We start from the raw sequence: 24,197 nt of genomic DNA on the forward strand, positions 1-24,197 counted from the left end.
TGTACAAAATTCTATAACTTTATAAAGAGTTATTAATGTATCACTACTACACAGTTAATATATATATATATATATATGCGCTCAGGACTACCAAAGCATATATGGCATCCATTAACAGTTTGTTTACTTACACAAGGCTCCCTCCTAGGACCAAAATTATTTATATTTTATCTAAATTATATATAATTGTTCTGTATCCAGCATACTTAAACGTCTTATGTTTGCAGATGATCCAACTTTATTTTGTACAAGAGAAGAAAGGAAGAGTCATAATGAAATAAGTGAAAACAACATTTGGAAATAAATACCATTTTGATAAATAACAGACAAATGTATAATATGGTCATTAAATTGTTAAAAAAAGGTAATTATTACATTACATTATGAAATAAAAAAGGCCATTGTGGAAAATTACATTACGAAATAAAAAATTACTTTGTGAAAAAGGTTTTTCTATTTTTAAAAAATCTTGGAAAATAAATAAAAAGTCATTATTTAAAAAAATATGACATTGTTAAAATAATTATCATGACATTAATTATAGTAAAATAATAATTAGTAGATATTTAAGAACAATAAAACATATTTCATAATAATATGACCTTATTTAACAATTTTATGCCCATATTATATTGTCTGTTATTTATCAAAACAGTATTTATTTCAAGATGTTGTTTTTATTTATTTAATTATGACTCTTTTGGGCTTCCATAGAAAAGACATTTGAGTTGTTACAAAAAAACAAATAACAAAAACCCCTGGTATCAATTAAGAGATGTTTTGACTACAATAATTTATCCTTAAATGAAAATAAAACAAAGTTCATGATTTTTTTTCAGGCACAGAAAATTTCATGAAGCTAAATTTCTAGGCTTCGTTATAGATAGTAAAATACATTGGAAACCTCATATTGAGTTTATTAAAAGTAAAGTGTCCAAATCAATGATCTTACTATAGAAAACTAGGGACTTACTAATCAAAAACAGCTATATATGATCTGGTCTTTGGTTATGCCGTACTTGTCTGTGGGGAAATGTCGTAAACACTATTATAGATATATTAGTAAAAATACAAGAGAGCTATTACAATTATTATTAAAGTAGAATATATTGATGCAACTAATAACATATTTGTTGAACTAAAAACCTTAAAATTGCAGAATATTTTATAAATGAAAATATTAGAGATAATCTATCAAGTAAAAAGCAATAATGTTCCTAATAGTATTCAAGGCTTCTTTAAAGTAAGAAAGAGCAAATGTAATTTAAGAGACATTCATTATTTTGTAGATTCAAAAAGTGCAGACAAATGTAAAGTCTTGATGTATTTCTTCTGTTGTGGGTGTAAAATTATGGAATAGATTCAGTGATGAATTTAAGTTGTTTTCTTCCTTTGCAAGGCTAAAAAAAAAGTGTCTAAAGTAGAAAATTATTCATGAATATTAAGTTGAGATAATAGATGTTTGATAATGATTTATTTTATATATATAAGTGTGCTGTGGGAAAATGATATGCTGAAAATAAAATGTTTTTATTTCCAACACAACTTGCTTGTATTTTAAATCAATGTTCAATACTAACGAAAATAACATTCAGTTTCTATGACAAGATAAAGCCTAATGCAGGGCAAATACCCAAGAGGAAATTACATCTAATTTTAACATATTGCCTTTTTTCTGTGCTTTTTTTTTTTTTCTTTTGTGGTAAACTAAGTTCTAAGATGCACAACCGCTTCCCAGTTTTCTGTTGCATGCATCATTCTTTCTTAATACTCAATAAACTAAAATAAATGTACTCCAGATTCCTCCCTAAATCTAAAAACAAGGTAAGCTAATAATTAAACTCAGGCTAGTGATGTCTCCATTAGTTTCCTAGTACCTACTCCTCAAGTCTAGTAAAGACCTACACATTTTAGGATCACCGAGGATCAAAAACGCAATCAATTCAACATGATTTAAACTGATGGAAAATGGACATCTGTCAAATGAAACTGTAGTTTTCTAAATAAATTGCACACTATGTAGTATAAACTGTTAAAGGCTTCAGCCTCCCACAACACTAACACGGAAAAAATAGATGGGAAACTTTGAATAAATGCTAGAAAACAAGCTTTTGGCAAACTAATGAAAATGTATCCATATAAAAATAAAGTTTGCTCTAAAACAGTACTGTAGATCGTTAGTGTCAGTGTTGCCATATGTTTAAAATTAATAAAGCCTTTTTATTTGTACTTATAAGGTAAAAATCAGTTGACACCTGTTTATATGCAGGCTTTCTACGCTGTTCTAAACTGTTTGTGTGGTGCATCCCATTGCATATCAAAGAAACGTTCAGGAGTAGGATCATAGTTTGACTAACAGAGGTTTATTTAAAATTGTTAATACAGGAGAGGACAGAAAGCAAGAAATATCTTTGCAGATATCATTTTAACATTCAACCAAAAATTAAAACAAAAAAATAATCTACATTTACACCATAAACTTCTATCTCAACCACAAATTGGCATAATTACTTTTTGTTACTGACCTCAGAACTTAGTATAATAATGGTCTCAATGGCTCAAAGGCACAAGGTATGTGTGCATGTCAATACACTTTAGCTTAAATAAATACAAGACTCTCTGGTCTGTAGCTTAAGTAGGCGGTAACACAAGAGGTGCAAAATGTGCATCGGAGCACCTCACATCAACATTCAATTGTGATATCTCAAACTTCTAGAAAAAAAAAAAAGGTCCTCGATCATGCAGGCTCCACACTCACTATTACAGCAGTGCAGGCTTTATTGCACATGGCGCAAACCTTGAGGTTCTGCACCAATCTCTTCAAGTCTCTTCAAATTAAAAACAGCTTCGTATTTTATCTTCAGATTTTTCAGGTTTGTTGAAAGTGAAGCATCTCTTCATTACCCGTCGTAGCAGGAGGCAGCGCTGGAATAATGCATGCTGACTGGGTAGGCCCTGCTGGAAATGTTAGACTTTGGATCCAATGAAGTGGAGATGGACTGTGTGTTAGGGCCATTAGACGGCTGCATGCTGGTGGTGGAGTGGCTGAGGTAGGAGGCGGGTCCGTGATTTAGTACCAGGCTGGGCTGTGGAGTCGACTGGGTGAATGACGCATTGGGTCGGTGCAGGTACTGGGCCACGGTGGCTGCCTGGCCTGGACCGTGGCACGTCGTCTGACCCTGTGGCTTCTGCTTGCTGGCCTCTTTCACATCACTGTCATGAGCACTGCACAATACAAAGAAACACACTGTTGGTTTGTGTGCACGACACATGATGTGAGCTGAGTCTCCACAATGTAAGTAAGTCATTTATTTATAAAGCGCTTCTTACAGATAAAATCACAAAGTGCTGTACAGAGTTGTGGTAAAAATACAAGTGCAACATCATCATAGAATAATAAAACATGGGTGCATAAAATTAAGAGCAGCAACATTAAAGGATAATAAAATTTTAAATCCAGTTAAAAAGCTTTTCTGAAAAGGGAAGTCTTCAACAGTTTTTTAAGTGTCCACACAGTTGAGCTCCCTGAAAGACTGGTGCAGGTTATTCCAGAGTCTGTGTGCCAGTTCCTGTTTAATGGGTGTGATGGTGAGCCATCTCTTTACACCTAAAATTAGCACGAGTTTATTCATGCTTATTAATCTTCTTTCTTGGTTATTGACGTGTTGCAACCAACTTAAATAGGTGCTTATCACCACCTACTGTACATGTTTTATTTCATTACTTTTCCTCTTTGCTCTCTTCCTTTGGAGCTCTCGTTTATTCATGCTCGGCTCAAGTCATCTTTAAAACCTTTGGATCCTTTATTAAGAATGACAATTTTAAGTTATATTTTGTTCATTGGTAATACATTAAACATGTGACGTTATCTACCTTTACACTACAGGTACCTTTTAAACTAGCATGGTTTATGCAAAGTTTGTCCTGTAGCAAATCAATCAAATGATTACCCAAACTTTAAACCATAATCTATGTGTTTTAGGTATTTTCTTCATTCAATAAGCATCTGGGTATCTGGTATTACAACAAAAATTAGGATTCCATCAAATTTTGACATAAAAAAAAAATGATACACAGTAGACTATTTACTTTTTTCTTAAGCGGTCATATTTCTCCCCATGAGTCATCAAAATCTTAACAAGGTTCAGATATACACACATGAGCATCTTCTCAGCACAGGGGAGCAGGATCTCCCACGTGTAACTTGTGAGGCGCTGCAGTCGGGATGGCCACGTGGGCGACAGGTGGAGGATGAGACGAGAGGAGGCCACACATGCAGCAGCCACCAGCGAGGGCGTGAAAAACAAAAACACGTGGTCTGGAAAAAACATGAACACAAGAGGAGCCACAGCAGTTAGCAAAACACATAGCTACAGGATGTCTCACCACTAAATGTAATGCATTTTGGTCTGGTTTTTGAGACTGTGCAGGCAGTGGCGGTTCTGACACAGATAACTCCCTGAGCGAGTAACCTCAATAACACCCCCTCCACCAATAAAATGAAATGCAATTATTCATTATGGTTTTCTTTCTTCTTCACAATAAATAACAATAACAAGCAGTGTAATGTAAGGCTTGTTAACTGTGCATAGCTTAGTACAGGGGTTCTCAACCTTTTTGACCTTAAGACCCAATTTTCTCAATACAAAGTGGCCCGGGGCCCATTTCAATATTAACACTTTCATTTCTATTGATCCGAGTCTTGGTTTGATATGTATTCAATAACTAAATCAAGTCCACTTACAGTTTAACAAGCTAAAACCTTGTAAAATAAAAGATATGATACACTGTGATCATCTCAAAGACATTTCTTTTTATTGTGTATGTAAACCTGCACATACAAAAACATTGAACAGGTGAGCAATTAGAACAAATCAAGTTGCTACAAGAACAATTTTAAAGGATCAAGTTAATATTAACAAAAAAAAAAAATCAGAATACCCAAACTATCTTGATTTAGACTGAAGAAAAATTATGATAAATAAAAATATTTGGTAATAAAATAAATACATTCAAAATAAGTATCAAATTAAATTAAAAAAAAACTTTAAATAGAATTTAAATAATGTGCAATTGAAAATATTAACCTATAACCTGCTGATGAATTTGACAATTTAATTTTGAAGGCTTCAGTGCTTCATTGGTAGCGTTATCCCACACTCAATAAACTGGGCTCTCAGCTCTCCCTCACTGCCTCTGTTCACAAAGCCAAACTTAATAATAAATTTCGCCTTTGAGGAGTTGGTGGCATCACTTTTATCTTCACTTTTTCGTTTTAAAAACTTTTCCATAACGTCAGCCAAAAGTTTGCACCTGTCTTCTTCTGCTGCTGCTTATTGGAGCGTGTTCAAAAACTGAATGACACCTCATTGGCACTAAGAGGTGGGAAGCTGCATTGCGGTCCCACGGCCCTCGAGGCTCACAGGTGTGGAACTGAAAGTTTTTCGCGGCCCAGTAGTTGGCACCCGTGGCCCAAGAATGGGCCATAGCCCTATGGTTGAGAGTTACTGGCTTAGTAGGCTGTCACAGAATAAATTATACAAATTTGAGGTTTAAAATTTCCAGCTATTAACATTCAAGAAAACTATATACAAAACATGTAAAAAACAAAATATTCTACAAAGTAGTGCAATTGAAAGCTTGTAAACTCTGTAGTGTACTGTCATGAAAGATTAAATGAAAACAATAATAAAATAAATCACTACGGGAATAAGAAAATTAAAAAGAAAACAAACTAAAAGGTGTTTTGTACACAACTACATGTACACACTACAACTACAAATCAACCCAACACACCCTAAATTGGGTTTCTCTTTTTTAGTGCTTTGTTGAAACTAAAAATGTACTCGTCTTGCCTTGGTGAGAGCAAAGTCACGAGTCATGTCCTGTGTTAGTTTTTCACCTATGGTGTGGTTTACGCTCATCACTGACAAGCTGCTTGCCCTTTGTTACTATTTAGCCAAAAATGTTTTATTTAAATAGATAATAGTTAAATAAATAAATACAATATATTAGTTTGGACACATATGATGACAATTTATCTGATTATTTGTTAAATCATATTCACATTTATTGCAAAGCTGCAAAGAAGAAAATGACAAAACTATTTATTTGTGGGTTTGATTAGACAATTTGATGAACCCCATGTGGGACTCATTGGTCACTAGTTCAAATGGTCCCCACCTATAACATAACACCGGTCCTGCAACCGCAGACAGTCAAACATATTATCAAAGTAAACAAAACTTGTCTAAAGGAGATTCACGTAACCCTAAGAGGCCATAGAAACGACTGTGTTCAGGAGAAATATGAAACAGACGCTGCACAGACTGAGAAAAAAAGCCTTAAAAGGTAAGGAGATGTTTTCTCGTTTCAAGAATGTCCCCCATTCCACTTCTCATCATTATTGACTCCGTTCAACCGTTTTCAGTTAACATTTTACACACTGTTGTTTGCTAAAACAAAAAGAAGATTATAAGTGAATATCTGCCGCAGATACCACAGCACACTTTCACAGGTGTGGAGAAACACATTCCTCCATGATTAATCAGGAATGATTAACACAGGTGTTATCATACTCTACAAGTCTAATTAAAAAAAGGTTGTTTTCAAAGAGTGAAGCATGTATAAGAAAGAGAATTGAGAGGAAAACACAAGTGTACAGAGTCACTATTGGAGCCGACTTCTTTACTCGGAGCGGAGGATCACTGAGAACCGTTTAACTCACACGCATGGTGCACTGCGTCTGCATCGTACAGCAAAAGTGTGATCCAGCCTGTCCGCGCGCGCTGACGTCTCCAGGTGTTTGGACACCTATGGGTGACGTGGCGGTGAATGTCGAGGTGTGTTTTCAAACACACCTTGACATCCTCATAATTGCGCAGCAGCGCTATATAAAAGTATTTTTTTTTTTTTTTTTTTTTAAACACATTTTATTCAGCATACAAAAAAGGGAATAAGAGAGGGGTAGCTATTCTAATTCCTAACAGGATTAACTTTAAAATGCAGTCTGAAATCAGTGACAAAAAGGTTGTTACATCCTGGTTAAAGGACTCCTGGAACAGAGCGAAGTAACCCTTATTAATGTTTATTTACCGCCAGGTCAGGATAACTCCCTTATCAGAGAACTATGCAACCTGATCAGCTCTGAAGCCTCAGGAGTTTTGATATGTAGAGGAGAATGGAACGTGCAGCTTCATCCTAAACTTGACTCCACAAACCCTTTAAAGAGGTTTGTGTCTAATGCCAGGATCACTAAAAAAAATGCTGACAGAGGTGGGTTTAATCAATGTATGGAGGGACTTCCACCCAACAGAGAGACAATATACATTTCACTCTGTGAGCCACAATGTCCATTCAAGAATAGACTATTTTTGATGTATAATTCAGATAGACACAGACTAATAGACTGTAAAATGGGGGCCAGGGATGTTTCTGACCACTCCGCTGTTTATCTGACCCTGCACTTAAACACACAAAAGAAAAACACAACTGTGAGACTAAATACTAATATACTGAATGACAAAATAGGTATGGAATTTATAAAGAATGAACTTAAAGAAGTACATGGACAACAATAATAACGGGGAAGTCTCTCCGAGTGTTCTGTGGGTTGCTTCAAAAGCAGTGATCAGGGGTAAACTCATAGCCTTTACATCACAAAAAAAGAGAGCGAGAGAGAAAAATCTGTTTGAATTATTAGAACAATTAAAAACTCTAGAAAAGGAGCACAGTGAAGGGAAGGAGCCATCCATGATAAATAAAATAAAAGAGGTCAAAAAGGAAATAAATACATTGTATGAAGAGGATTTAGAGAATAAAGTTACATTTGCTAAGCAGAACATCTATGAAAATGGTCCACGAGCCCAGAAACTCACGGCATGGAGGATAAGGAAGGAACAAGCAGACGACAATATTTAAAATTAAAGACCCTACAACTAAAAAACCTATTGCAGGCTGGAGGAAATCCAATGCACTTTTGAAACATATTATAGAGACTTAAACACAGAACCAGGCTTAACTACCAACCACGAGATAAACAACTTCCTAGGGTTATTAGACCTACCCTCAATTGGTGATAAACAGAATGACGCCATAATGGGAGACATTTCTGAGCAGGAAATATTGAAAGCTATATCCAGATTAAAGGCTAATAAAGAGCCCGGGAAAGATGGTTACTCAGGAGAGTGGTACAAAGCATTTAAGGATCAGATAATACCATTACTCTATCAGTGTATTAATTACACACTAAAGGGAGGTGATCTCCCATGATCATGGAGGGAATCAATAATATCAGTAATTCCCAAAAAGAGCAAGGACAGAAAAGAATGTGGCTCATATCGACCCATAACAGTTCTGAATGTAGAATACAAACTGTATTCATCAATCTTGACAAAGAAGTTAGAAATCATTGTTCAGGAACTGGTGGATGAAGACCAGACAGGCTTTGTACGTGACAGGCAGGCACAGGACAATATCAGACATGTACTATACGTTGTTGACAATATTAAGGAGAAGAAGAAAGCCATGATGATCAGTTTAGATGCTGAAAAAGCATTTGACTTGGTGCGCCGGTAGATTCGGCTTTAAAGACCGTTTCATAAGATGTATTCAAACTTAGAGAGAGACTGCTGCCCTCTCAGTCCTGCCCTGTTTATTGAGTCTCTAGCTCAGTTAATTAGGGAGGACCAAACTATTATTACATGGGGGGCTCGGAACAGAAGATTTGCTTGTACACGGATGATATGTTGCTTGTTGCCACTGAGCCAGAGGTTAGTGTTCCTAAACTGATTAGAACCCTTATCAAAAATATTCAAAACTAATTATGGCACCATAAATAAAAATATTAAATCAGATTTGGATAGGTGGTCCCAACTGTCCTTAGGTTAGGTACAATAAAAATTAATGTCCTTCCGCGACCACTGTACTTATTTCAATCTTTGCCAGTTTAAATAAACTTAAAACAATTTAATGAATGGGATAAATGGATCTCAAGATTTGTGTTTGGGGGGGTAAAAAACCAAGGATTCAATTCAAAACACTTCAACTGAACAAAGACAATGGAGGTAGATCACTCCCTTGTGTATTGGATTACTACAAGGTGGCACTATTAAAACTCCTAGCATGCTGCTGTAGCCCAGGACATGTTGCAAGGTGGAAGGATTTAGAACTTTCTCAATTAGGTGTATAACTTCAATCTGTGATGGGCAGCAGGACTTTGTCCACTGATTTAAGCCGTTCAGATGGTTTTTATACAAAGGTGACTCTCAAAATCTGGTTCAAGGAGTGTAAATCACCAACACTTGAAAGGCAGACATGACAGCTGAGGTGGATCTGCTCTGACCCACACTTTAAGCCAGCTTAGACACATGAGAGGTTCAAAACTTGGAGTATTGCTGGCATTACTTCATTTTGCACTATCTCATCAAAAGGAGAAATAGACAGTTTTGAAATAATCTCTTTAAAATATGGTCTGGAAAAACCTGACTTCTTTAGATGCCTACAGGTCAGGGACTATTTTAACAAGGAGATTAAATCAGTGGAGAAACCTGAGGTTAACCTGGCTGACATATTTGTTGACATGTACAGAGGTAAAGAAATAGAGAAATCAGTATCTAAACTTTACTCAATACACAAAGAATCACTCAACCAACAAAGTTAAAATGAAGTGGGAAAAAGAGTCCGTGCTCACCATCTCAGAGGAAGGTTTGTCTAAACGTGCTCTGTTCAGGCTACCTCCACCAGTTCAGGCCTTTGGAGGGATTTCTGTTGGAGAAATCTGATAAGATACTTTGTTACCCCAAAAATCAAAGGTGTGCAGGGTGCTCTGACTGGAGGGGGTGTTGAAGGAAATGTGGGGAGCAGATGGCAGACCACTTTCACATATTTTGGAATTGCACGCAGATTGGCCAGGATGAGGTTGCAAAAACAATTAATAGTATTTTCAGTGGGGTCATCGACTGTTCTTTTCAAACAATCTACCTGGGGGGCAACATTCCAGCTGACCTTCCAAATCGGGACAAATACCTGCTGAAGATAATATTAGCGGCCACTAAAAAGGCAGTGACTCCAAAGTGGTTACAGCCTGACCCTCCAACACAGACTGACTGGGAAAATATTATGGCTAATATTGATAACATGGAGAGAATTACTTTTCTATTGAACCAGAAGATGTGTAAATATTATGTTAATTGGGAAAAATAGAACATATATGTAACCCTGGAAAGCAATCGTTGAGCCTTTTATGTACAAACTGAGTTATATCCCCTATTATTTTTATTTTTGGATGACCAAATGTATGTTGTCGTTTCTTTGTCTTGTTTACAAATGTTTATAAAGTAAAAAAAAGGAGAATGTAAATATCACAGATGTTGATGGCACATGTTCATTTGGTTTATTTTTGTTCTGTTTTTCCTTATAGCGTGATTGGAGTATTCATTTATATTGTCAATTTAGTTTATTTCGATGTATTTTGCAGTTGTTAGTGGTGAAGAACGAGGGCTAGGACTGGACACGCATTCTTCCTATTGCTTGTCGAACGAATCAAATGTATTATGATTTGCTTATTTGTTGTTATCCATTTTCTTTTTTGTTCATTTGAAATAAAAAAATAAATCACAAGGACTGCCTTCTTCCACTTTTTCTAACATCTCTATAAAAGCAGGAACACCTTGGCTCAGAATAAAGATTAACAACATAATTCATGCATTTGTAACATGTAGACTAGATTATTGTAACTCTTTACTGTCAGGATGTCCCAGTTACTCATTAAAAAGCTGTAGCTAGAGTACTAATAGAGGAGAGAGCATATTTCACCAGCATTGACCTCCATGCATTGGCTTCCTGCAAAATCTAGAATATAATTTAAAATCCATAGCATTACAAAGCTCTTAATGATCAAGCTTCAGCATGTCTTAAAGACCTATTAGTGCTGTATTGTCTGGGCAGAACACTTTGCTCCCAGTTTACTGGTTTACTGGATGATCCTAGCGTATCTAGAACATGAAAGAGAAGCAGATGGTTTATCTATCAGGCTCCACGTTTATAAAGCTACCTCCTAGTTTCAGTGAGGTAGCCTGGTAATCTCCTTCAGATTAAACTAAAAAGCTACTTATTTGAAAAAAGCCTACAATTAGGACCAGGTCAATTATTTCATCTCTCTCTCCTCCAGGCTCCTTATTCTCCCTCGGGTTAGGACTCAAGACCAAGCCTTGTCCAGTGGGTTGTGGAGTCTGATGCAGTCACATTGCCCACTTCTTTGTCCAGATACTGATTCTTTAGCCCATAGACTGTAAAAAGAAAGGACGGGAGAAGCTCCCGAGGAAGTGAAGCTTTTATTCTTAGAGCTCCCCCTGCTGACTGGCTGCAGTATAGGTCATAAACCTCAATTATAACGGATGGGATGTTGGTCAAACTGTAAAGTTAAAATACTCGTCACGTAATTTTTTGTGTGTTCAAGTGCTCATTTTTCTGTGAAGTTTGTTTTAAAACAGGATTTCACGTAGAGGTCGACCGTTATTGGATTTTCAAAGGCAGATACCGATTAAAAAATAAAAATTAAAAAAATCAGTCAATGGCCGATATACTTCAATAGCACATTAATTATGAAAGACAATTGAAACACTCATATGATGTAATTTTATATATTAGAAATTAAATTAAATACACCAATAGAACATTTATTGAACTTTAAGTATACCCGTACACAACCAAGTAAAACAATATACAACGTGCAATGTTTGTAGGTGTAACACTGCCCTCTCTTTTTATATCCTCCCTATAATAAAGTGTTTCTAACCCTTCCTTAGGCAGGGCTGGTGATGGTAAAAAAAAAAAAAAAAATATATATATATATATATATATATATATATATATTTGACAGCAGCGGATCTTGCGCAGCCCTCTTTGTGAATAGCAGTTACGTCGTGAAGGAAAGCTGAGATACCATTTCACTAGATATTTGAGTTGAAATACATTTTAGTTTTGTACGAACCTCTATGATCTGAATATGCCATTGGTAGAATTTCAAATGGGAAAGATACTTATGTTCTTGGCGTGGCTGGGCTGCATAAGTGGTCAGGGCAGGACGCTAAATGGGCAGGGCGTGTAACCATGGCTCCTCCCACTGGACCCTACTGTGCAGACTCTGGCTCCAAATGACGTCAAATTTGCCAGATGGACGTGCCCCTAAGCGCCGTATTTTGGCTTCAAGAACGTTGAATGGGAACAGCTACAGTGCACGCCCACTGCTTTAGCCCTAACTCTTAAGTGAATTCTCCACCAGAGTCTTTCTCATGGTTTAGGTCCTCTCCTTATCACTCTCCACTTTAAATGAAGTATCTGGCAGACCAAAAGAGACTAAATAGGTCTTTAATCCAATTTATAATCTAATGTCAAGGCAGTATCATGTTTTCTCTCTGCAGTCTGACTGCTTTCTGCTGACTCTATCATTTTTAGGAGTTCTTGCGTACAAACAAGCTAATGGTTCCTGGTCTGTGGTGCATTCAGTTTGTGATACACCAATGTTCTTTCTCTAAACCCTGTTCTGTGCCCAACCACTGAGACATCTGTAGTTCTGCTGGAGGTTTCCTTCCTGTTGAAAGGTTGTTGTTCCCTCTATATCATCACTGATACTTGTTCATGTGGAAATGACTTAATATAACTTTATATTTCATGATGAGAGCCTTGAGATGACTTGTTGTGGTTGGTGCTATATAAATAAAGTTTAATTGAATTGAATACATTTGGTAAATAGTTATTGTACTTTACAATAATCATGTATTTCAAACGCACGACGGTGAATGAACGAGTCTGTGATATTCTTTTTGAGTTTGCAGGTTAAGCGTGACATGTTCAAGGCACCTTAAGTCACTCTCTCTCATATCTTGTATAGTTTGGTGTCAAAAAGCTTAAGTGGTAGCAGTCACCAACTGCTCTGCTTCAAGAAACCATTTCAACTGTTTACGCATTTTACAAATCAACATTATTATTTTCGAACTCTAAGTCTTCTACACTCTTAGACAGTAAGTACACTGTTATGATAATCCTTTAAAAAATCTGTGATTACATTCCCATTGATTTATTTAGTTTTATTCTTTGTGATGTAATCATTTTGTATATCAGTTCGATCTTCAGCATTTTCTCTCTAGATATGTTTTGCACAGCTTTGACGTCCCCTGGTGTGCTCAAACAGTACTGTAGGCAGGCTGCTATAAGCATGTACCTTCAGCGTTACATTTTTCAATCAATTTTACATTTATTTGAAAATATTTACAGGCACAAATTCCATAAATACAGTGATTAAACAGCAAGTTCATGATACAGGGCGTTAAATATTTAAGAATTTTAAAAATCAATTGAATCTAAAAAATTTTAACCACATGGAAACGTGTAAGTCCCTTAAAATTTGGTAGTTTTAATATGAGCACTGCTGTTTAGAGTTTGGGAATGATTGACATTTAAAACACTCAGCCTCCCTTTATTATGCTGATTTCAGCTTATATGTTTAGGAATGTTCAAATGCTCAGATGTATCTCTCAACAGTTAATTAACTTTAAAATTACTTCAATGTTGCCGCTTTCAGAGCAACTTGAGCTTAATACACCTCAGCAGTGCCACAGGCTGATCACCTCCATGCCCTGCTACATTGATGCAGTTATTTGTGCAGAACGTGGCCTATAACCAAGTTTTGTGTGAATAAAAATAAACACTTTTCAGAAAAATTACATTTGCAATCAAGCCATCTTTTAAATAAAAAAAAAGACAATGATCAAAATTACAAAAAATAAAGGCTTGAAATATATCATTCTATGTCTAATGATTCTATATAATATATTAATTATTTTTCCTGAAGAAAAAAAGGAACTTTTCCACAGTGAAATTCTGTGAGCTGTACCTGTACATCATAGCGTACCTTGCAATGAAACCTCCAGGAAGTAATCTGCATATTTTGCCATGTACGCTTTAGTCTTCTCCAAGCAGATCATTGGCCAGCCATCGTGCAGATCTCCATCATGCACAGCGATCGACAGGTAGTATTCTATGAAGTGAGCCGCCGTGGGAAGGTAAAGGTTCCACTGGAACGTTTCCAGCAGAAGAAGCTCCATGTGCAGCAAACCTTGTTTGGTTAGAGCCAGGTTCATAGAACTCATGCAGCCCAGACTGTTGAGGGTGTCCAGCTTAGGCACCCGGTCTTCCCTTTCCTCAAATTTACCTGTAGTCAGGACAACACAACACATGATGATGACAGAAAACGAGCACTAAAAAAAAACACATGAAGCGTGAGCTTTGATGCAGACTCACAAGCTAGAAGGAGACAGGAGAGGGAGACCATGTGAAGCTGCTGCACTGTGACATCATAGCGATCCATGAACAGGTCCAGGAGGTAGACTGCCAGATGCCTGGCTGCAGGACACAGCCGGAAGCGGTTGCTAACAATGGCGATGAGGTCGGCAAAGTATCGTCTGAAGTTGAGCTGAGGTGATTGACCCTTGTAGGATGGCAACTTGAGCTCCTTTAAACCAAGATTTAGAGTTGAATAAATGATCTCTGTTAAGACTGGATGCTTGATGCCATTAAACACATTCAATCTTTAGTGATTGATAAGTCAAAGCTCTCTTCATATGTCAGTTTGGCAGAAAGATGATCAATAATCTCTTTGATAAAACACTCCTTATCTATCATCAAAAGTTATTGTACCAGAGAAATACACAAATGCAAGGATTGAAGCAAGATTTACAGTTCATGTTGTAGGAGGAGAAAAATATTTAAAAATTATAATCACATTAATATCAAAGTTTTATATATAATATTAATATACACACATGATGATAATAAATGCACAAATTATACCTGCTTTGTTATTAATATTATAATTTATTAAACTACTGAACAACAACAAGGGCCTACCTGAAGGAAAAGGTATTAATAAATAACTCATAAGTAATCGAGGACAGTGATTCTCAACTGGTGGGTCGGGACCCAAAAGTGGGTCACGGACCTGTACTGGGTGGGTCGCGGACAGCCGGTCAAAAATGAATAAATAAATATTCATTGTCTCTCATGTTGGACTTGTCTTTTATTTTGAAAGAAACTTTTCTTTTGATAGGCATGTTGTGAAATGTATGTTGCACAGGAAAACATATAGATTTAGTATGTATGTGTGTGCTTTCAACAGCTATTTCTTAAAACCTAAATTTGGTTAGGTGAATTCTAAAAAAAAAAAAAAAAGTGGCAAAACTTGGGTCCTAGGGTGAGACCAGTTGAGAACCTCTGATCTAGGACACTAACTCAATCCTAGATGGCACTCCGGGCAAACCTAACAATAAAATGAATAATTAAAATGATCATTTTTATAATCCTTTGTCCTCCTACAATGTTGTGTTTGCTCTATGGCTGGGTCACAGCATATTTAAACCTGCAGCTGTTGTGATCAGTATCTATTGAAGTGCTTCAGGTTTAATCAAACAGACCAGCAACCATAGCTGTGATAAGTACAAGTATTTTCACTGGTTCTGATTGAAGATATTCAGAATACACAAAGCATCATATGAAGTCGTTTGTGCGACTACATGCTAACATTTGCCCACAGTCATAAGTAACAACAACAGACAAGTCATTACTGAAACGTAGACTGAGGTACATGCCTTAATCTTCTTTTTAACGTCATATAAATTGCTGGGTATTATGGCTACTTCGTTTAGGGGAATGTGTGGCAGTGTGATTCAATATGTGCAAAAGGCAGAACATCAGGGAAAGTGTAATGGTGTAATTCAAGCAAGTTAATTTTGTCTTCTTTAAATATAAATAGAAAGTGTCTATTCGTACGATTGCTGTACGGATAACCTCCCGGTGCTATTGGTACGTTTACCGAAGTACACGTACGTATTGTCTTTAGGGTTAGGTTATAACCCTATATTGCAACAATTTATAGGGTTAGGTTTACAGTTAGGTTTAGTCAGAGCCGTACAGAGCGAGAGTTGCGACAACGAAGTCCATGTCATGTAAGACTGAATTTTGTCCCGGAAGTTAGAGGCGGGTCATTCAAATCCATTGATTCCTAGTGACATAACTGAGATTTTTGGTAATTCGTCGTCAATATCTGCATTGATTGACAATATTTATACTTTACACCGTCATATGTATGTGTATATACTATATATGTTTATGTAGTTCCATAAATAGTTTTTTTCCCTGACGTAAATTTGTATTAATGATTAGTGTAAACAGCTCACTTACCTGCTTTTTTGACATAAAGGCCAAGATTAATTTGGTTAAAAAATGTGTTAATATGTATTATATACAGTATGTATTGCTTTGAATTTTCTAACCCTAAACCTAACCAAAATGTGAGTCATTTTGTCTGTTAATGTGGTATTTCCTTATTTTATGTGTTTTTTGAGTAATTTTCTGTGTTTTTCTTGTTATTTTGTGAATTTCTTTGAGTCAAATTGTCTGTGTATTTAAGGAAGCTGAATATTTTTGTCATCATTTAGATTGTTCCATATTCCGACGCCCTGAAATGAAATGCACCTTTCTTTTGTAACTGTTCTCATGATTTTTTTTTATTATCTGTATTCCTCACTATAGAAGCTAGCTTAGCTGCTTTTTTGACGTAATTAAGGCCAACATTAATATGGTTAAAAAAAATGTGTTAATATGTATTGTATACAGTATTGCTATGAAATTTCTTTAATTTTCTTTGAAAAATGGGGTCATTAAAAAACACCACACGTTAATGGGTTTAGATATGATGATAATAATAATAATAATAATAATATCCAATATGATTATTTAAACGTCTTAAAGTTCAAAAGTGCATCACAAACTGTCTCATCTGCTGTAGCTTCAATGTGCTACAATGGTAGCGCATTGAAGCTACAGCTTCCGGGACAAAATGTAAGGCTCCATGAGCCGCCATTGTTGTAAAAAAAACAAACCACTGGAGTGAACGGAGTTGTTGCAACTCTCTCTCCATGCGGCTCTGGGTTTAGTCATAGTCACGTGACCTAAACTGGCCAATGAGGGGCGCTGCATATGGATAAAATGTTGGTATATTGTTATGGCAACCATACAGATAGCCACTGATATATATATGTTAAGGTTTCATTTATTCATGTGTCCTTATGAGTTCTTTCTGGGCGTGACCAACCTGAGAGTTTGGCCACGCCCCCCTGTCGCCTGTTTTTCTCTGAAGACAGTCCCAGGAGTGGGAGAGTAATAAGAATGAAAGCCATGAACGCCATCAGAAGATGCTATGATGCTTTCCTTATGACAGAACTTGTAGGGGTACATCAAAGCCATCACCTCTGAGGAAGACTGGCAGTTGACCGTCGAAACACGTCAGGAGATAAAGTTTGCTGAAAAAAGCTTGTCTGAATAAACAAAACCTTAACATATATTGTAATGGTTCAGAGCAGGAGAGTCAAAATCATCGTAGTCTAGTGGCCACATTTGTTCTTCAGTGATTGAGATGAGAAAAACACTCGTATTTATACTCTTTGCAACTTTCTACGCTACTTGAGGTTGATGGAGTTTCCCTTTTAAAATAATAATAATAATTGAACCATGACAGATTTTAGTCAATGTTGGCATTTAACTATTAAATATTTACTGTGTGCATAATCATTGGCTGTTCCAATAGGCAGAATTTAGCCTGAACCTTACAATTGAGATGTAACAATGTTCTGCCTTTGATGTGAATGCTACTCTGACATGTACCACCAACAATCATTAATTACCATCAAATATTCTCAGATGCGCCCTATTTGGAAACAGTTCCAAAGAAAAAGGGAGACATAACTAATCTCTCAGTTCTTAATTCATTCACATGTTTGTAGGGTATTCTAAATAAACATACACCTTATGGAAAACCTTTAAACTTGTATGCAGGCGTTATTTGTCTGGTCAGTGTTTACATTTATCTTTTAAAGTGTGAGATGGAAGTTTGCAATGAATCAACAACAAAGCCACATCTGATTAGAGTGATCGGGTTTATTTTGGGAGCAAAGTGCCTCGGTTTGTCACTGTGTAAACTGGCCTAAGTTTTTGTGTCAGACTCACTTTGTATCGCAGCGCTTGGTAAATATCTGCAGCAAGCTGTCCTTTCCACCATTGGTCCTCTAGCTCCATTTAACGGTGCCTTAGGAACTTCTGCAAAGGCAAAACAGGGTGGAAACATGGGACAGATTAAAGCCTCGGTGCCGGGGATGCTCTTTCATTCGTGACGCACAGTCACTTTAACTTTAACTCCAGCACGCCGCTGCTAAACAAAGCGACTCCAGGAGTTTTTAGGTTCGAGTGCTTTGACTCTTTTGATTTTACACCGACACGTGAAGGCAGACGATTGAAACGAGCGCACTCACCGAAAATACACATGCACGTGGATGTGACAGACAGTTTGAGTGAAGCTAACTTCACTTGAGGACAGGCCGGCATGCTGCGCTCATTGTTGTAGTCAGTGGCTCACTCAGCACTAACAGGTCAGCAAACGCCTCTGATGCGTTCAAACCCCGCCCAGGTGTGGCGTACTGGGATTGCGTCGTACTGAGATATGCGCATGCGCACTACCCGAAAATGAATTTTTGCTAAAAAAAAATTAAAAAAAATCAGTTTTGTTCATTTTTGTTTTTAAAGTGAACGGACACGTGTTTTATTTGTTTATTGGATTAGATGCTGCTGTGCTGAGATTGTTTATTCAATTTCAAAATTAATGTTCAAAGTTAATTTTTGGCATAAAAATGCACTTTACTGACAAATAACTTGCTGAAATATTTGAAATAAATTATTACATTTCTTAATACACAATATTAATGTAAATATCAACTAAGATATCATTGTAATCTCAGTAGACAATTTGCGCATGGCAATTCCAATATCAATCTGAGCACGATGCAATCTCAGTATGTGACATCAGTGTCATGGTCTGAGTTGACTTCTGACTGAGATTATAACCCTAACCCTAACCCAATCCCATAAAAAAGTCCGTTCAATTTTGAAAGCAATTTATTTATTTATTTTTAGCAAAAATTCATTTTCCGGTAGTGCGCATGTGCGCGCATGCGCATATATACGCATATACAATCTCAGTACGATGCGAACTCAGTCCATGACACAACCACACATCGCTCCAGTGCATGACCAACAACTGTTGCACAAAAAAAAAAAAGAAAAAAAGAAAGAGAAATTGAAGTTTTGCATTCAAATCAATGTTTGAATTGTTTGTGACCATGAAATATTGTTCAACACTTCTTCATGGAGGGAAACAAAGATGCAATCTACATTTTAGAGAGAAACATAAAAAAGACACACACTTAATATTGTATCTTATAAGCCCTCTGGAACAAAAAAAAAGCTAATGACATGCATTGCCATAAAAGCAGCTATGCTTTTCTTGTATTATTATTATTATTATTATTATTATTATTATTATTATTATTATTATTATTATTATTATTATTATCGAAATAATGTCAGAATTCCTAAAGTATCTCTCCAAAAATCTCCTGTACTCCACACTCTATTCCAATAGATGATGGCAATGGGCAACAAAAAAAAAAAAAATTTAATAATATTAAAAGATTAAAAAAAAAAGAAAAAGAAAGAAAAAAGAAGTGGGACTAGATTTAAAAAAATAATCGAATAATTAAAAACTTTGTAATGCATTAATCTAAATTAATCAATATTTGACACAAGAAGCAACGTTTGTAACGTTTCACCATTTCTAATGGATTCTGGTATATGACTGAATCAATGAAAACAATAAATGAGCTTAAACAGCAAAATCACATAATTTGCACTATGAATAAAGAGAATTATGATTGCATTGTTCACAGGGTACACACTTAAATTTAATAAAGCCATATTCATGCTTTTCTGGATTTGTTGTAAACTTTCTAAAATAAATTAGTTTTTTGTATTAAAATGAAAAACAGCACTTTGTACGGTACATTCCAGAGAAGTGGAAACTGGACATTGCAAAACAGTTGGCATGAAATAAATAGACCAGCTGAGGAAGCTGATGAATTTTGTTTGAAATTGTCTTTCTACATAGCCTTTCATTAGTTGGTTAGACACCATCTCTAGCACCACTTATTCTGGGCTTTTGTTTTTCATCCTGTGTTATTATAAACTAAAGTTCACGCCCACAAAGAACAGGATCATTTTCTCCCTAGGTTCTCCTGTAGTCTTTGCATCAGTAATATGGGTATACTGGGAACTTATGAAATGAGAAAGGTTCCACACTGTTAATTAATCAGAATTATTGAGTTAAAGTCCCAGCCCTAGAATAAATGTTTTCTTTCAAAGCTATCAAACTTGTTTCTTGGGCCAGAGATGCAGATACTTGCCATGCAAGTTAGCAAATCGTTACTAATTGTGATTCTTCCTAAAATATTTGTTAGTGATTATGCTGTGTTTTCGATGGGCTGGTTAAGTGGAAATCTTGTCCAAATTGTACCTCATGTTCTACTCAATGGGGTTGTAACCAGCAGACCATAACAGCAAAGAGAGTCCAGAAGTTGAGTAATAAATACCAATATCATACCAAGCAACTATTCTAGGTGCTCACTGCTCCCTTAAGCCCCAGAACAAAAAAGTTATCTGCACACCTGTCTATAGCACTACTTTTACTCTATACAACCTTGTGACTGACACCACGGTACATTGACCCAGCGCCATCTTGGAAGATGACGGCCCTATGCGGATGCACCTGTGTGGGTGTGTTTACTTGAATAATGCCCAGATAGCACGCATACGTCTCGCAGATGTCGGCCTCAGATCGTGGGTCGGCATTCTGCTCCTAATGCGTTTTTTTCTCCCCAAAATGGTGATACCACTTGTAAAATTGTAGAACTGTAAAATGTCACTTCCATGAAGCTGTTTTTGTGCTGGGGCTCTTCTGGCTATGCTGCTGAAAATACATTTATGATTATGAACTGTCTCTCTCTTTATTTTGTCCACACATAATAAGCTATTTAGTGGTAGTATATTGTTTTTTGTAGTTGTTGTTGTTGTGATATTGCCATATTCCTATCAGATTTAAGTAAATACTTGACTATGGATATAGAAATATTGATACTAATTGAATGATCTGAGCTAAATAAAGGTTAATATAAGCTGTAGAGAATCCGCGCTGAGCATCTTTAATCCATCGTCCAAACATCGACCAAACGCCATGTCACCGCAACGTCTGCCCAATGAGCAAATGCTCTCCATAATACGTCTCACCGATGCAACTTCATTCATCGTACCAATGTCGGCGAGGTGTACTGTATGTGTGCTATCAGGGTAGTGTTATTTTTTTGACTTATTGAAAGCAGCCCATGTGCTAAACGATTGTTGAAGGTCGTCTCCGTTTGGCCTCAATATGTCGGAGGTCACGGATTATGTTAACACTCTACCAGAAGCTGAGAGAAGTCGGTACAAGGAGAAACTGTGTCTGATCGACGGGAATGACCCCTACAACGTTCCTCTTGACAAATGGAATGAAGATGTCTCTTATTTCCCGGGAGTGACTATCCTGACATTGTGAACTACCTCATTTTTATATCTTGCTCATACACAATGGACCACATGAAAAGTTTCAAAGAAGTGGAAGTTTACAACCAGTTGTTTGAGGCTGGATTTAAGAAAGTAGCTGCTTTTGTTCGTGATGGACTCCATGTGGTTAAATCCAGGGTAAGTAGGCACATTTTTCATAATTCAACTGTAATATGAGTGTGCAATGCTGGTTTTTCAGAATCTGAGCAATTTTGTGTGAAAAATAGATCTGCACACTTGGATCAATGTAAATAATATATACAGTCTATGGTTTCAAAACGCTTCCTGCGGTGGCTTGTTCTTCCAACATGGCAGAGGGCCGTACATCACGTGACCTGTGAGGTCATGTGGCATGGGTCTATATTGTGTTCCCAGTTGGTCTGTCAGGTTAGCTTGTTAGCAACTGTGAGATGAAAAATGAGCACCACGACTGTGTTGGTACTCAAAGTGCCAGTGCTTAATGAATGTCTATCAGAATCAGAATGTTTTATTGCCATTGTTGATGAACAGAATTCACAACTAGGAATTTGCTTTGGCTCACAGGTGCCTAAAAAAGGTGCAATAGCAAACATTAGAATAAAATAGATTAAATAAAAATAAAATAAAAAAAGAATAAGGCATGCAAAATATTCTGTGTAATAATCATGTTAGAATTTTCCAATACTGCAGCAATATTGTTGGGATTGTAACTTGTAGGCTTTTGGATGTCCTCCAGTGGAGTTATAGGATTGTTGATTACATAATCAAAACATGCATTATATTCTTGAACTGAATCAACACATAATGTGTCCCATTTATTCAAGCTAGATGTTTTTGTTGTGACTATTTTTGTAAGTTATCAGACAGAGCTCATTTATAAAATTTGGACTTTACTCTAATAATGCATCAGTTTTATATAGCGCTTTATCATAGACACTCAAAGTCGCTTTACAGAATTAAGGCATTATTCTTTCACTCCACACTTAGTGGTGGTAAACTACTATTGTAGTCACAGCTGCCCTGGGGCAGACTGATGGAAGCGAGGCTGCCATAGTGCGCCATCGGCCCCTCCGACCACCACCAACACACACTCACACACTACATTCATACTAGGCAATGTAGGTGAAGTGCCTTGCCCAAGGGCATAATGACAGATACCACTGGGTGACTGCCACCCCACTGTGGCACCTGGAATTCTCAGTGGTCTCCCATCCAACTACTAACCAGGCCCAGACCTGCTTAGCTTCCGAGATCTAACGGGATCGGGCAATGCATGGCTGGTATGGACTTTACTCTAGCCATCCTGTATTTGCAGAGTTGCTTTCCATTAGTGTGAACAGATTGGTGTTAACAGGGTAGTTCAGGGTGTCACTTGCCTAAAAGAATATAAAATTGTAATAAAAAATAAGCATGTGTGCTCTCGCGTACTTTGGGACATGTGCACAAGTTCCATTAGGTACATTTAAATATGAAATACACAGTAGTAGTAATAGAATAGCCAAATAATATTATGAATAGTCCATACTACTAAGTTCATTATATCCCCCCTGGTAATGTGACAAATATATATTGCATTGCCAATTACAATGACCAGCACTTTAGTACATCAGGTTTCCATATTATTGTTTGCCATTGGACCAACTTCCTTTTTAGAGTTAAATAAAGTAATGCATTTTGTGTACAAAGCTATATCTGTATGAGGAAATGCCTAAATGTTATTGAAGATGATGTTGTTTTAAGGACTATTATATTAAAATGGGAACTTGTTAATCCAAATTACGTAATGCTAATGTACACATCAAAGGCATAGAAACTTTTCAATCAACATCTTTCTTTTTGAATCAGGCCCTCTGAAACTGACTCTCCAGTGGGATTTGTGAGCTCATATGCAGGTGGATAGCCCTTAAATGACCTCAAACCAGAAACAGCACAACACTCATGAGTGGATCAGAGAGATGCTCAGAGACGTTCTACTTCCACCACCCAGAACACAATTGTTTTTGCTTTGTGGACCAGTTCCACTCCATTAGATTAGATACAGTTAATATACTAATACATTATTTGATTTCCAAATCCTAGCAAGACTCATTTTCTGCATGCAACCAGAAGGTGCCAATGTTTATTAATACTCCAGTCCATGCAGCCAACAGGAGGCTGCTTGTTATGTCTTTGGGCAAAGACTGATTTTTATAATGATGCTGCTATAACAGCAACAAAAATGTACATAAGAACAGGAAGTTGTATTTTATACTTTGCACACTGTTACTAACATTTACTAACTAAACGTCACCAACCAACTAAATTCCAATTCAACATCTTTACATGAAACCAGTAGAGCAGGGCTGCTGTAAATATCCATCATTAGAACAGCATGTGAAATGCATTTGAGAATCTAGAGTTGCATTTTCTAAAAATTTGTACTTTCAGAGACCAAAATATCTGTTAATTATGACTGAGTGTTTAGGCCTATTATATACCGTAATATATAATGAAGAGAAATAATTATGTTGTGCTGTCTTAGTGCACATTCTTTTTAAAAAAATATTATTTCCAATCTGCTTCTAAAGTGGTTTATCCATCTGATACAACTTTGGGGAAGAGACCTTTGCAAAAAAAAAAAAAAAAAAAAACAGACTCAAAGGACTGACTGTTATGCTGCAGCAAAGTAAAGCTGCCTAAAG

General features: G+C 36.5%; 1 protein-coding gene across 1 annotated transcript; it reads right to left on the reverse strand.

The window, feature by feature from the left end:
* Positions 1–2,866: 2,866 nt before the first annotated feature.
* ccnj (cyclin J) lies at positions 2,867–18,494 on the reverse strand. The gene is made up of 6 exons (XM_028469174.1): positions 18,363–18,494; positions 18,061–18,150; positions 14,302–14,512; positions 13,913–14,212; positions 4,159–4,318; positions 2,867–3,225 (listed from the first exon to the last, which is right to left on the reverse strand). Exons 2-6 carry the CDS (start codon positions 18,127–18,129, stop codon positions 2,901–2,903), a joined length of 1,065 nt encoding a protein of 354 aa, XP_028324975.1. The 5' UTR covers positions 18,130–18,150; positions 18,363–18,494; the 3' UTR covers positions 2,867–2,900.
* Positions 18,495–24,197: the final 5,703 nt, after the last annotated feature.

The sequence above is a fragment of the Gouania willdenowi genome, chromosome 15, assembly GCF_900634775.1.
Source record: "Gouania willdenowi chromosome 15, fGouWil2.1, whole genome shotgun sequence".
NCBI lineage: Eukaryota > Metazoa > Chordata > Actinopteri > Blenniiformes > Gobiesocidae > Gouania > Gouania willdenowi.